Source organism: Nannobrachium achirus, assembly GCF_963921795.1.
Source record: "Nannobrachium achirus genome assembly, chromosome: 7".
NCBI classification, from domain to species: domain Eukaryota; kingdom Metazoa; phylum Chordata; class Actinopteri; order Myctophiformes; family Myctophidae; genus Nannobrachium; species Nannobrachium achirus.
Window position 1 is genome coordinate 36,017,100 of NC_137816.1, and position 15,160 is coordinate 36,032,259.

At 41.7% G+C, this 15,160-nt stretch overlaps 1 protein-coding gene across 2 annotated transcripts in view; it reads left to right on the plus strand.

Annotated features, from left to right (window-relative positions):
* The window catches only part of sbf2 (SET binding factor 2), a 156,444-nt gene that overhangs the window by 93,484 nt on the left and 47,800 nt on the right, over positions 1–15,160 (plus strand). For both annotated transcript variants that reach the window (XM_080730700.1, XM_080730699.1), the window contains exon 17: positions 2,397–2,465. In XM_080730700.1, coding sequence (XP_080586826.1) covers positions 2,397–2,465 — 69 coding nt within the window. The remainder of the gene's footprint in view (positions 1–2,396; positions 2,466–15,160) is intronic.

Below are 15,160 nucleotides of genomic sequence, written 5' to 3' on the forward strand. Positions count from 1 at the left end.
GTTACATGAACTCCTGCGGCATTGTAAAGGATGCCGGTAAACAATGCGTTGATGCCGCTACAAGCAGGGACATTTTACCACAACCCAAATAACTGTAAAAGCGCTGGAGACAAGAAAAATAAAACAGAAAGTATGCCGCTCTGTCCATGGGGGGCCAGGCTTTCATGTGTAACGGAGGAACGTGTGTTTTGCATTTGCTGCTCTCTGTGCATTCCTGCGTTTTTTGAGGGATGGGGGAACAGGGGAGGCCCCCCAGCCAACCACTGATGGGGAAGTACAGCATTCCTGTCACGATCCTTTCCCCATCTCTCCCGCCAAAATTGAAGACTCAGATAATCTGTTAGTTGCCCTTTTGAGCAAAACATGACATTAACTTAATATGAAAATGAGGAACGTTATGTGCGCGTGCACGCATGCGTTTGTGTGATTTATCTTCCCTGGCAATGGGGTCCCCCTGGGGGTTATGAGGCGCGCCACCAGATCAGGATCAGCACTGTTATTTTGACATGGTCTTAAATCAGGTTTCCGGCAGCCATTCTCATTTACAGAGTTCAACAAATAAATCCCAACAAAGCTTACGAGAGTTAAGTACCAATTTCCTGTGTATGAAGTACTTCTGGGTCCAAATCAGGTCCTTTTGTCCTATTCTCATAGTTCTCTGTGATCTCCGTCAGGACCCATGTCCCCTGCTCCAAGGTTCTTAATGGACAATTAGCCTAGATGCAATTCAGCAATTAGATGCCGCTCAGCTATTAGGCCTAAAAAGAAAAAATCTCAAATTCAAAGTCCCTTTGAAATATTGTGTCAATTAAATACTAGACTGTTCAATTAGTTTTTTCAGATAGTCTGTTGTCTGCTTCACAATGGACACAGCATTTGTTAAGCAAAAAGGTGGGACTTTATGTAACTACTATGATTTTCCTTAATATAAGTGTTTAGGACCGTTTTTTGTGAACTTGCTGTGTTCAACCCTACAGTTTCTTGATGTGTAATCATTTCCTCTTATTTGTCATCTTTTAAAAGTGAAAGTTGCTAGTTGAAGCAGATTACGTTGTAAATCAGGCCATATTATAGTTATTTGTCAGGGGAAAAGGTTTGTTCTCTTCAGTGTACAGTATGGTAATCTGGTTCAAGATGTAAACTTTCCAATAAATTCAAAACGGGAACATTCGGACAACTATGTCAGGGGAGGGATTATATAAGTCTATTGAAAGCATATGTACTAACAGTGGTGTGGAGGAGACTTGAATGATTATGGCAAGGTCCAATAGGACATGACAAGTCTTGATGTTAAACAGAGCAAACCGTCTTTATGTAACAGGAAGTTTATGTTTACTGAAGTTGTATTGAATGCTCCCCATTGAATTGTCCATATTCAACATCTCTCATAATGCTCATCTGCTGCTAACAGTGTCAATTGAATGCCCCCCCCCCACACACACACACACACACACCCCAAAACATTTTAAAAATAGATACAATAGCCATTATAATAATAATAATAATACTTTGTTTCCTTTAGACTGACAGCAGTGACACAATTAGGTCTCCAGTTGAACCTTTTGTGCTCACAGTGTGAAAATGGACCCTTGCGGTTACATTTTTTTTAGTTGAATTAACACTGAGGATTTTGCTGTGTAGCAAGAGTGAGTAGACATTTTTTTGTGGGCCACCATTCGAAGGTCTACAGCTACACTCTACAACATGTGTCTTATCCACTTTGAACCATAGACTGTAAAAAAATATGGACAGTGGAAAGCCATTTGTTTCTGTGCTGCGCAAATGAAGCTTTTTTGGCCGTTGTATGGGTGCCGCCATCATTGTTTTAATAGTACCAAAGGAATGCTATTGGCTGCCAACGGTCACATGCAACCGCAGGGATACGTGGGACATTGTCTTGAGCTTGCTGAAAATAAAGCACACGAAGAAGAATCATCACACGCCTATGATCACAAGCCCCTCCTACAGCATACCCTGCTATAACATCAAATATAACATAAATAGGACCATATTTTCACAAAACGCAAATCATGGTGATTGAAACAAGGCTTTAAACTAGCGACAGGAACCACAAAGTATTTATGACAATGTTTATTAATGTAAGAAAATCAAATGTAAAAGTTCGGGGGAAATGAATGGAATCCTATGGAGAACATGTTGCTTCTGGTGCCAACTAGCGGCCAATCATAGGAACTTTCAGGTCCGTGTTTGATTCATTTTAAATCAACTACATTTTAAATCAACTACACCCCTGCTTTGAACCTGGTGTCCCTATGGTGGCTATGTCATTACTCATTTTAGGCGAAAATGTGAGATCTACTAGATCTGAAGAGAAGCTATTTTAGCAATTTTTGAAATGTGGCTTAAGTGTTCACATCCACCTGTTGTGCCTGCAGGACTGTTCCAGCTCAGAAGAGTTCACTGTGGCTTCTGCACTGCTGCCCCTGACCACAGCCTTTTACCGGGTAAGGAATTTCAAGTCAATTCAGTTTTATTTATATAGCACCAATTCACAACATTCACAACAACAGTTCTCCTGACACTTTACAGTGCAGGTCAAGACCATACTCTTACAGAGACCCAACAATTGCCCCATGAGTAAGCACTGGCGTTGGGGGGGGGGGGGGGGAGGGGGGGTCTCTCTCCCTCTCTCCCCCCTTCTCTCCCTCTCTCTTTGCCTCTGCGTTTCTATTTTCTAAGCAATGGTGTGACAATTCACCCTGACACTTAAAGACGGGTGTTTTATAATAGCAGCCTTATGTGTTAGAGACCCAGTTCTATCCGATCACTTGTCTGTGGGATGCATCCTCAAGTCTTTTTGTGGGCCGCTCTGTTCCACACAGACCCCTTCCTACCCCAAACAACCCTGCTAGTACAATATGTCCTCTGAGGACAGACGGCGCAGAGGTTAATAACATGTGTCAATGCATACGCCAGCGAAAGTCTCGGAGGCGACAGCAATTCCGCGGATAGGAGGCAGGCACAAAGCTTTGGCCCTGGTTGAACCTGGATACAAGCAGCCGTCTGGGCCACGTAAAAAAAAAGAAAAGAACTGGACCTCACAGCAAAGTTTGGAGGACCTGCTGTGGTCTGTGGTTTCCAACCCGCATGATCGAGTCAGTGTTGCTGCAGCCTTCACCGCAAATATGTCCCCACAGCTTTCTTGTTGCTATGGGTGCAGACACAACTGTCCACATTGGTTTGTGTTGGGTACTGATAGCATACCTCGACTGGACAGGGACCTGGCCAGGCTTCTGCCACCACCATGTGACCCATCTAGTTCACATGGGATAGGCTGACGCAACGTCCTCTGAAGTTGTATTTTCCTTGCCCCACCCCCTATCCTCTTGTGTGTGTATTTGTTGTTTTATGTTTATGCCCACCCACAGTGAAAATGAGTTAATTATGTGAATGATGTCTTAATTAAATGTCTGCTTGTTAATGCAGATGTGTGGCACATTCTACTTGTACCAGGGCCATCATCTGGGAATGCCCATACTGTATTATGGACATTTTATTTATTTAATCCTTTATTAATATATATCCATATACATATATGGACTTAATATTAACGTTTTCGGTCTGGGATTGATATTGATAATGGGATTGGGATGACATCAGGGATCTTCATATATGGGCATAAAAGGGATACCCATATATGGACTGTCACTGTGATATCATCTGTGATGTCACAGTGACAGTATGAATATCCAGGGTTAGATTTTTGATGAGCTGATGTCACGTGACATCACTTCCTGTACTGACTGAAAGATGGACAAGCTCACTTCCTGTACTGACGGACAAGCTACGACATTTCTCATGTTATACTGTGACCTTCGGTCGCAATAATAACCATATACTGTATAGTTCACTATGACTCAGACATAACCATATATAGAGTTCAGGATGACTTATCTTTTTAATTTGACCTTTATTTATACAGGTGAGTCCCACTGAAATAAAAGATATGTTTTACAAGGGAGCCCTGTTCAGGGTAGCAGCAGGATCAATACATAGAGTTCACTATGACTCAGACATTACCAAATATAGAATTCCCACTGCAACTACACCCACATGGTGTACGTCATGCTGACTGTGAATGGAATACTGTGTTGTAAACCAATGTCACTTGGTACGACATAGCGATGGCTGGGCATCTAACTTAGATAGATAGATACCTTTATTATCCCACAGGGGGAATTCAGTTGCCCAGAGGCAGCACAGCAGTTAAGGTTACAAGTTACAGAGAAGTAAGAAAAAGAAAAAGAAAAAGAGTACTGTAGTATACAGCCCAAAGAGCAAGCGCAAAAAAAAGATAAATAAAACATAAAGTGTCGAAAGCTATTGCAAAAAGAGATGAAGAATATATATGTTACAGTCATTTTGGGTAACTCAGGGAGACTGTGGTAAGAGCGCTCGTTTTGTAGTTCACCACACACTAATCACCACCAGATGGCGACGCAGCCATTCAATAGTGAAGGCGCTGACGTCACTCGTTTGCGAATCTCTTTCTTTATTTACTAGCCTAGCCTAGCCTAGCCTAGCCTAGCCTAGCTTAGCCATTAGCTCCATTGTAGTCACTTGGACAGGGCGTTTATCGTGGGCTTGCCCAGGCCTTACGGCCTGGGCATAAATATAACGATTGCATTCACCACGGCTTCGTAACTCGCGCGGCCGGCGCTCGGGGGCGAAGAGCAGGACCAAGGTCCGCTGGCCTTCGCGCCGCTTGCAATGTCGTGGACAATCGAGTGGCTCCGCCTGGAGGACGTTGTTGTGGCGACCGCTTGTTCCGCCCTGTGCGGCACGGCAAGCGCTCCGTTTCTCTAATTCTCTGAGACTCAAAAAAACCGTGACATATACATAAAGTGACCACAAAACATTCAACGCTCATAAGTGACACGTCACACACACACACACACAAAAAGCTATTCTCAAGCATAACTTAGCAAACAGTGCCAAACAATAGAGTGCACATAACAGTCACTGCTAGTCAATGCAGTCATGCAACACAAGTATCGCACCGCCATATCAACACCGCAATAATACACAGTACAACCAACACAACCCAATAGTGCAGGGCCTGAAAGAAAGTGACCAAAGTCAGTGCAAATAAGTCAAGAATATATATATATATATTTTTTCCTTTTAAAGCAATAATGGGAGCCACAGCAAGACCCCACAGCAACCCTCTCAGGGAAATGTACGTTGCGACCGTAGGTACATCTTGTCCGCATATCTCTGTCTGTACGTCACGCCTGACACTGTGGTTCTATGGGTTTGTTAGAAAAAAAAGAAGAAGTCTGTCTGCCACCCTGTCTCACAACCTTTTCAGCCGACATTTTCACCTTCACATCTTGGAATCAAAACCATGAAGATCAGATGTTGGAGTTAACAAAGAGACGTGCAAGGCGTGGGTCTCTGGCGTGTTTGTTCACAGTATTTCACACTGGTAAGTTATAATCCAAACATGCAACTGTTATGTGGTTGCCGGTTCATGCTAATGCCATTACAGCGGCTTATGTAGTCCAGTTGCCGTTGTTATGTGGCTGCAAAGCTACATAACTAATCAATTAAATTGTTTTTGTTTTCCAGGCAAACCTTCTGAAATGTTCCTGTCATCCTGCCGGTACCTTCTACACCTCAGGCAACACAGAAAGAAGTCAAAGCAATGAACTGTGGCTGACAGTCTGTCTGTCACTGACATGACTTCAGTCTCCATTGGGCTCCCCCAGTGTTATGAAACCCTCAGTTAAACTATGCTTTTTACATAAATGCCCTTATGCTGTGGACTGTATTATTTATATGTTGTAACCCTGTGTTGTCATAATAAATTATGCAGGATTAATCAAATTCTTTATCTCTTTATTTGTGTGTAAAGTTCAATGTACTGTATTTCAAGATGTAACCTTCACATTTAGTAGGTACATTTGCTATAATAAGTCAAACCATGAAAGAAAAAAAAAATATATATATATATATTGTGTAAAGTTGACCGTTTTATTTATAATGTAGCTAACACACAGCAGGTTTTTCACAGGCCTACTGTTCTACAGTGCAGAAACAGCAGGTGTTTTAGCTTAGAAAGCACTGTGAAAATCTGAATGTACTGCACATAATTATTTGTACATAGAAGGTGAGTTTCAACAGATTCATAATTAAATGTATTCATCTGTAAGAAGAGCTATTCGTTCTCTCGTCAGTGTATCTGTTTACCATATTGTTGTTTACTCATTCGGGCAACTAGTCATGTACTTTTTGTTCTCCTCATTCCATTATCAAGCTGTTTTCCATCATGAGAACAGTTATGGCATGCGCTGGACAACACAGCATAGTCGTACCATTGCTAAATTAGAGTGACAGAGAGTTAGAGATAGAAGAAAGATGGAAGATACTGTCCATCAGTGATGTGCGGGACGGGTCAGGTTCTCCCGCCACGGAAGCCCAACCCACTCACAAAAAGAGAGAGAGCGCATTTAGGCAATGTAGTGACGCAACAGAACCATATGCAGCACCAGGTAATATGCCTACATCTTCGGTTTTGCTCAGAAGGAATGAATTATACAGTGAGCGTCCTAATACTCGACCGAGTGTCCTGTACTACAACATCACTTGATACATTCAAAGATAAAGTTGAAATACAGCTGGATATATCAGATAATATATAATATTATATAATAGATGCAGCTGTGCATAATTGATAAAATAAGCACAAGATCGGGAGGAGAAAGGGAGTGACATACTCTGACAGAATAGGAGGGAAGATCTTTTTTTTTTTTTTTGGTTGAGTGGTTGACCCGCCCTGCAGATATACACGCGAGTTTGTAGATCTGCTATTTTTGAAAAATCTTGAACATTTCTTTGAATATTTCATTATTTATTTATTTTGAAAAACCTATGTTTCTATGTCCGTGGTGCTCAAACCTATTCATGTGAAGGACCCCCCAGATAAGAAGCAAAGTTTGAGTTAAAAATGTTCGCTTAAAAAATAAATTTATTGAAAGATTTGCACACATTTTCAGAATGACGTTACTACCCGTCATACTAGTCATATACAAAAATTGCGCCAAAAGTATACAGAGTTAACCTCAGAACTCTAACCCCCCTGACCATATGTGGGCATTTACATCAGGGAGACAAGGACTGACAGAGACCTCCATATATACTGTATGTCACATAGGCCTACGGTGGTGTAAATAAACCCTTAGCTATTCTTTTCATTCCCCATTCCGTTCCATGGATGTTACATGTATGACTGATTTTCAACTGAGAAACATCATGCAATGTGTACAGAGATCATGCCGCAATCAAGTTAGAAAAATTGACCTTTTCAACAGTCACAAATTCAATTGGAAATCAGTTTGAGCCACAACAACTATTAGAAACGTGAAACGGCGACATACTGTATTTGGTATACAGTATGTCGAGATTTAAATGATTATAATAATACGTGTAATGATCTAAAAATATATATCAAATTTTTTATTTAAAATATATAACTTATATATAATGTTTCTGTCCATTTTCTGCAAGACCAGACTGTTGCCTCCCACAATTTTCAAATGCTTCCGGTCATACAGTCTGGAGCACGGAAGCTCTGATCATGAGCAAGCTATAAAGCGGATGTGAATTGTGAAGCCTCCTCCCTACCCCACTTCTGTTTCATCTTTAGTCTCGCCAATTTATCCTAATATAAATCAAAGTCATCTAAGCATATATAGCTTGCTGCTTGCTTAGCAGAAATTAAAATAAAAAAAATAGATTTAAAGATGTTTTAAAATATATTTTCGTGAACGGAAATGATGAACAGATGCCAGCTTCCGTATTCGGATTTTGGGAGGTGTTGTTCCAGACTCAATATATCATTCGAAGATTGGGGAATAGTTGTCTACGCGAGGAATAGTTGGAATTGTTGTCTACGTGAGACGCCAGACTTGTTGGTTGCTGACTTCATGCACCTAAGGTCCTAGGCCTCACCTTGTGACACATGCATACATTAGTCATACACCTAATGTTAATGGTATGTTACACAATGCATACCAGTCTATCTTAAACAACGTATGTAATGCCCACAAGGGGGAAGCTTATTTGGACATTTTCCCAATTTGTGACAAAAAGAAAAATAGTTATATATATATTTTATTATTATGCACTCTCTGCTTATGGTCCTGCTCTGCTGAGCACATTTGTTTTTACATTTGTGAATTTGAGGACATTTTAGGCCTTATATTGGATGCAAGGTCTTGAATGTGCACTCATCTAAAATACTGTATACCTTGGATGTACTGTATGTGTTAGATCACAAGTGTTTAGGCTTTTTTTTATGCAGTGTCCATGTCTCTAATCTTGAGTGGTTTGCGTTTGCATTGCATATGCATTAAGATAACCATTCATAAGCACGTTTAAAAATAATCAGCCTGGGGCACCCTGGTGGATCACAGAGTAAGAGCACATACTACATTATACACTAAGTAAGGCTAAAGTCCTTCTCACAGCTGGCGCGAGTTAGAATGTCAACCCCCCCCCCCCCTGCTTTTCCGATCTCTCTTTGTACTTTATCTGTCCTTATAAAGAATAAAGAATGCCCTAAAAAAAAGAAAGACAAAATAATAAATAATTGGCTGGACAAGTTGATTGCAATTTCTCATCAACTCATCAAGAGCTTATGTTACCAAACTATTGTCATATCACAGCTGGTATCAGTCTATATACCATGTCCAGGAGGCCAGTCAATCTTTTATTAGCGTTTGCATTCGAGCGTGACCTACAGCACTGATTGTTATGCTGTCTTGAGTTTGGACCCCTGTGAGTGCAATTAGGCTGGTCATTGCATGCCTGGCACCAGATAAAGGAGGCATTAGATCACTGAGTGTGTTTTTCACCCAACTCTGTCCTCAGATACTGTGAGAGGTTTGGCCAGCCGTTAGTAAGAAGACGCCGTAGGGGGAGAAGAAGACTGGCTCTTTGAATTTCCCCCCAAAAACATTGAATTGAACTTGAACCTTTAAATTTGTTTTTCTTCTTTCAAGTTTTTGCAGCAATTTGCCAGTTTGTCCTTCTTGTGGAAACTATTATCATCTTACATAAGAGGGTATTTGTAAATCAACACTGGCCATATTGTCTAATTTGGGGGGTATTTTGGAAGGTTTTCCCAATAACTGTCCACCTTAACTCTTCTACTCTAAAACTTTGTCTCACTGTAGCTGCCCTTGCCAGCAAATCCAAGCGTTTTCATGTATCTTTGAAAATTCATAGAATATTATGCGTCGCTATGATCCACCTGCAGGTTGTCTCAAAAGAGTCAGTGGGAAATATGGTCCGGTCACGATAATCCGTTGCAGACTTGAATCTACAGTACCTTGTTTTTGCCAAAAAGCAGCAGAAAGCACTCAAAGCAGAGACATTTAGATTTTTATGAATCTTATAAAACAAAACTATATGATCTTATTTTTGTTGTGATGACATTTCCGGGTGCACTCTTCTTCGGCGTTGCTCGGATCATTCACAGACTGCGGTCCTCTATCATAAACCACTGAACACCACATGACGAGAATCTCGTCTTTGGCAGTCATTTAGTTAAGAATGGACTAGTGAGGGGCATGGTGGCGCAGTGGTTAGCGATTCGCCTCACAGCTAGAAGGTCCTGGGTTCGATTCCCACCGGGGGACGCTGTGGGCGCTGGTGGCGTGTTTCTCCCTCCACGTCATCAGCGCCCACACCCTAGGTGGGGTTTGGCGATAGGGCCTTTCTGTGTGGAGTTTGCATGTTCTCCCTGTGTCTCCTAGGGTTGATACCCTCACAAAAACATGCAGTAATCCGGGTCTCAATAATGCCTCCCCCTGGCCAGCCGGGGCGCCTGATGGAGGGGAAAGGAACTGGTTGGAATAACGTGTTCCTTCCATGTGCTACGTCCATCCCAGGGAAATCCCCCCTGTCAGGTGAAAAGAAACAACTTGGACTACCCATGCATTGAAGGAAGCACGAGGTTTGTCCGTTGTCTCCCCAGGCGCAGCAGAGGGAGAGCAGAGCCCAGGATTACATAGGCAATTGGCACTGGGTGAAAATGGGTTACAAAATCGTGGGATAAAAAAAAAATAAAATAAAAAAAATAAAAAAAAAAATGGACTAGTGAGACTTGGTTAATCAAAGTCCAGTGGTTTTTAGGGATTATTGACTAACACATGTCTTTCCCCCCCCCCCCCCCCCCCCCCATGCAGTCCTGTAAGTGTTAGGAGAGTTCTATTTGGCTGGACATTTTCACTATTTACACACAGTAGCCTAAATACAAGCCAACTAAGCCAACACACACACACCCTTTTGACCTTTTTACTTGAAAGACATTTCTGTTCATTTTCGTGACAGTTGAAAGGAAGCCGTCACTCTTCTAGAGAGCCAGAAACAACATTGATACCCAGCCTCATATTGCAGGATGACAACATCCTCTCTCTCTCTGTAACTGACGTCACATGAAGTCCGAGATCCACACTGGAGTCATGCCGTTCCCATGTGGATCCCGAGATCCACAAGATTAGAATTATTATTATTATTATGATTCATTTTGTGGTTATGTGCAGTCAACAACATTATCCCTGGCTGTCACATACCAAACTTTGGATAAATAGTGTTTTCCTCCACTGCCCATGTAAGAGTGTCAACAGTACTTTAGGAGTCAGACATTGGTCAAGTCCTTGTTTGGGTTTCTTGGCCAGGGTTTGGCAAGCCTGCAGTGTGTTCATGCTCACAGAGCTATCGTCCCCATGGCCCCCTAGTCTCTTAGATCCAGAACGTGGGAAGCACCCATGCAGTGCACCAGCCTGCTCCCAGAATCTACGTGACTAGAGAGACAGGATGCTGGAGAGAGACAGAAAATGTTGAAACTGAAGAGCTATAATGACCCACATTGTTTATTCAATCTGTTATTTTCCCTATTTCACAGGCCTTTCTTGAGGGGTTTTAAATACCAAATATGATAGACATATGCTAATGCTTCAGACAGTGGGAGATTCGTGCCTTAATGCAGCCAATATAGAACTGATGGTGTTGTCATCACTATGAACTGTTTATCAGGGGATCTTGCATGCAATAGTAGACCGCCGTAGTCAGTTGACCTCACTTGCTTGAGTTTATGTAAATCCCATGCAACCTTTGTAGTGGCTTTTACAGAGACAGGTTTTGCATTTTGTTGTGATACCCTATATATCTGGCTTTCATTATCTAGTGAGCCCTGACTTCATCGGGGGAGAGGAACAGGTGTCATCGGTGTCTGAGTCAGTGTTTTTGTACCCTTGCGTGTCGTGTTTGACATATCGTGCTCCATTTGAATGTATCACCGGAGTAAAGATCCATGCCTTCCCGTCCGTCAGCTTCACGGGGGGAAAAACACAAATTGGACACAGCAGCAAGTCAAAAAGCCCAAGCGTAATTCCACATGACTTGCACAGCCAAAAACACTTCACTGTTAGCATTCCTTCTGCCACAGTTTATGCATCGAGGGATTTGACAGTTTGCCTTGTCAAACTGTTTTACGCTGTGTCCTGGGGAGGCAAATGATCCACTGGGTGACCCTTGTATACCTCTGAGACATCTAGTGCTCGGCTTTTGTCTGTTTACTTAGCTTTGTAGTACATTTATTGTCAGCTGTGCGTCGTGCGTTGACACAACCATGGCATATGGATGCCATGATGGACTTGTTTATTCATCGGCGTTCAACATGTTTTTACACCGTGTTTGTTTTACTGGAGTGATCATTGTAAACACATTGTTTGGAAGGAGAAATTTTTTGCATTCTCATGATACAAATAGTTTTCCTCACTGACTCATGAAGAAATGCATGTTTCCAACACGTGTAAATAATAATATTTTTTGTCTCATGGTGACACATAAGATGAGAATCTCTTCTCTTTAGATACAGTTCAAGAAGCAGCGCATGTGCTCATCTTTTTTAGTATGATGACATACATTTTGGCATTCCTCGAAAATGAGTTGCTGCATCTCAAGGGGCTAATAGGGCTATCCCTTCAATACAAATGTGAAATTGTCTCTGTCCTTCTCTCTCCTTTCTTAATCAATTGGTGACACAGATCATGACATGCATGATGCTGTACAGTTTGAGTAGCCATTGTTCAAAGCAGTTGGAACCGTGTTTTGATCTTTGAGACCAATGACCCAGGAAGGACGCCCACTGGCCTCAGTCCTTTGACCCTTGCAAGGCATTCACTCTTGTCTGTTTCGCCTTGTGGTTTCAATGCTTGTTTTTCTCCCTCTCTCAACCCCTGCATTCTTCTTCTCCACTGGGCCAGTCGCACTTTCATACTGGTCTCTGATAGGGCTTTCTCTCCCTCCCTCCTCCCTCATGTCCCTCTTTCCTTTCCTCTTGCCCTTCGTTCCCCCGTCTGTTTGTTTCCATCCTTCTTCTCATCCATCTGTCTTTTCGTGCATCTCTTTCTAGTCTCTCTTGAGCTAAAGCCCAGACTCCCTGCATTATCAGAACGGGGAGAGCTGACCACCGTCAACTTGACCTGCACATATCTCACAAGGCAGACAACGGGATCAGTCGGGCTGATTATTTAGGATGGAGAAAAACATGTGCACACACGCACACACGCACAGCCCATCTGCTGCAAAGCGCTCAGACAGAGAGCTGTGACACTGCTATCTAAAAGACAACAGTTCCTTTGCTTGTTTGTCTTGAGTTTATTTATGACCATGTTTCATACTCCTACACCATTTACATTGGACCTCATTCAGTCTCGTCTATTAGGCCTGTCTAATCTTAAGTCTATTAGCTTGACCTCTGCCAGCTTGAGCTGCACTACAGCGTATTTTCAAAGCGTTGGTGTCTTTGTCCTGTCAAGAAAGACTGCTGTGGCTAGATTCCCATCCGCCGATGTCAGTGAGCACTAATGTACGTATCATCAGAGGAACGCTATGTTCCTCTGATGATAGCTAATGTAAGCATTTCTGTCGGTGTCGGGAAAATGGGTTATCTAAATGAGGCAACATTAACGTCAGACTCCCTAATTCCTTTTTGATATACTGTAAGGCAGAGATCCAACAGTACTTGTGTTCATCGGAGGCAAACTATTTACACAGTAAAAGCTATTTAGATTGGAGGCTAGAAAGTGGATTTGTGTAATAGTTTACAGGAAAGGAGGTTATTTCTTTGTGTGGGTCTGACCCAGGATAAGTTAGAGATACACTGCTACCCTCCACCTGGTCATGTGGTCTCATTGAAAGCTGTGATTGCAGGCGTTTACATTAGCCATGTTTTTATCCAGTGGATTTATGATATCTGTAAACATTCACAAGTAAATATTCACATACTGTAAACAGGGCTGACATTTTTGACAAACGCGAAACCAAATCGTTTATATGTATGTTTAGAGTATCTTTAGAGGAGTGTCACCTTTTTAGATGTTCATTCTCTGTGATTCAGGACATAATAACTATAATAATTGTCATTATTGAGTTATACAATGATGTATCTATTAGGTATCACTGTATCTAAAAATCTTTCTTAACATCTTGAAAAGTCATGACAATCTGCAGAAACCGCTGGTAGAATTCTTTGTTTTTTCTGGAAGTTGTGCTAGAGTACTATAATCCCCCCCTCTAAAGAAGATGGAAATAACGTTGTCCCTCATGGTGGCATTATGGTATAGTATAGCAGTTGTGTTGATTTAGCAGATGTTTGAGGTGTTTTACGTACATTTCTCAATAAAACCTTCAGACTGCAGCCAATTCTAGCCTCTAGTTGTAGAAATCAATGCCATAATAAATATCAGAGACCACAGAATCGATGACAAACAGCAGAATCGTATAAAAACATGCTGAATAATGGTTGAGGCATGAACTAGTATCTTATAGGAATGACACAGAATGTAGATGTATCAACTCTGCTGTCCAACACAAGTGGGTTGCTCTTTGCTTGACACCCTTTGGTAAAGTGGGAGCGTTTCGCTGTTACTATGTGTCATCTTTTCGACACCCAACTCTAACCCTTACCCTAAACCTAACCTCCGTGGGGTGAGTCGCTAACCCTCCCGACGTTCCTTTGTCGAAATGACGGTCGTTCAAAAGAGCGAGATTTCCCCTGGTAAAGTCATCTTCCTTCTGGTAAGAGTCTGGGTGCTGGCCTGCTGGGAAATAGAGACGTTTTGGTTTCATTCTCTAGTAATTACTGTAGCTTGGCTGCTGCTGATCATTCAAACTCCAAGGTCAAAATGGAAAGCACTGTGGGAGTGTATTGTGTCAGACAGAGGAAATAAATCAGAAGCTAACCTAATTTTTTTTAAACAATATCTTTATTTTCTTTTTTATAGACATACAAAAAAAACATACCGGTACATAAACATACAATACAATAAAATCAAAGTTCAGACAAAACAAACAACAAATAACACAAAAAACAAAACACCCGTAGAACAGAACAATCATGAAACAAAGAGCACATACACAGTGGTGAAAGTGAGCCGGAACGGCCGGAACCCCCGTTCCGTTAAAACATTTGGGGCCGGAACGGAGTTCCGTTAAGACGAGGAGAAGCCAGCTGTCAAAATCCCATGTTAAATAACCTTCCACAAACGCACGTCCAGGAAGAAAACAATAGCCTATACCAAAGTCAGATTAACATACAGTAGGCTACACAAGTGTTACTAGTTAGGCTATATTTTCTGATAAAGTGCTTCTAAATTATTCCCGTGGGTTTGTGTAGGTCAGTGTGATCCATTTCTGTTCGCGTTTCAGTGTTTGTTTGACACGGAGCGAATAGAGGTGGGACGTTCGCGAACGAGTCGAGTCTTTTGAACGGCTCTTTGAAATGAACGATAGGATTCGGTTCACAGTAGGGAGCCGTTCCTTTCTAATGAACAGCGGCCGTCTTTTGAACGGCTCTTTGAAAGGAACGGATCCCAGAGATCCGGCTCACTTCAAAGAGCCATAAATCCCATCTCTAGGAGGACTCGCTGTGTCTGTGCCTGCATGGATGCTATTCTGCATGTGTAGTGGAGTAGAATTAAAAGTATTGGAAATACTCCAGTAAAGTAGGCTAGGCTATACTTAAAACCTGTACTTAAATACACTACTTTAGTAAATGTACTTAGTTTACTTTAGATAACTGGTTATAATAATATTAATAATAATATGTGTAATAATATAATAAATA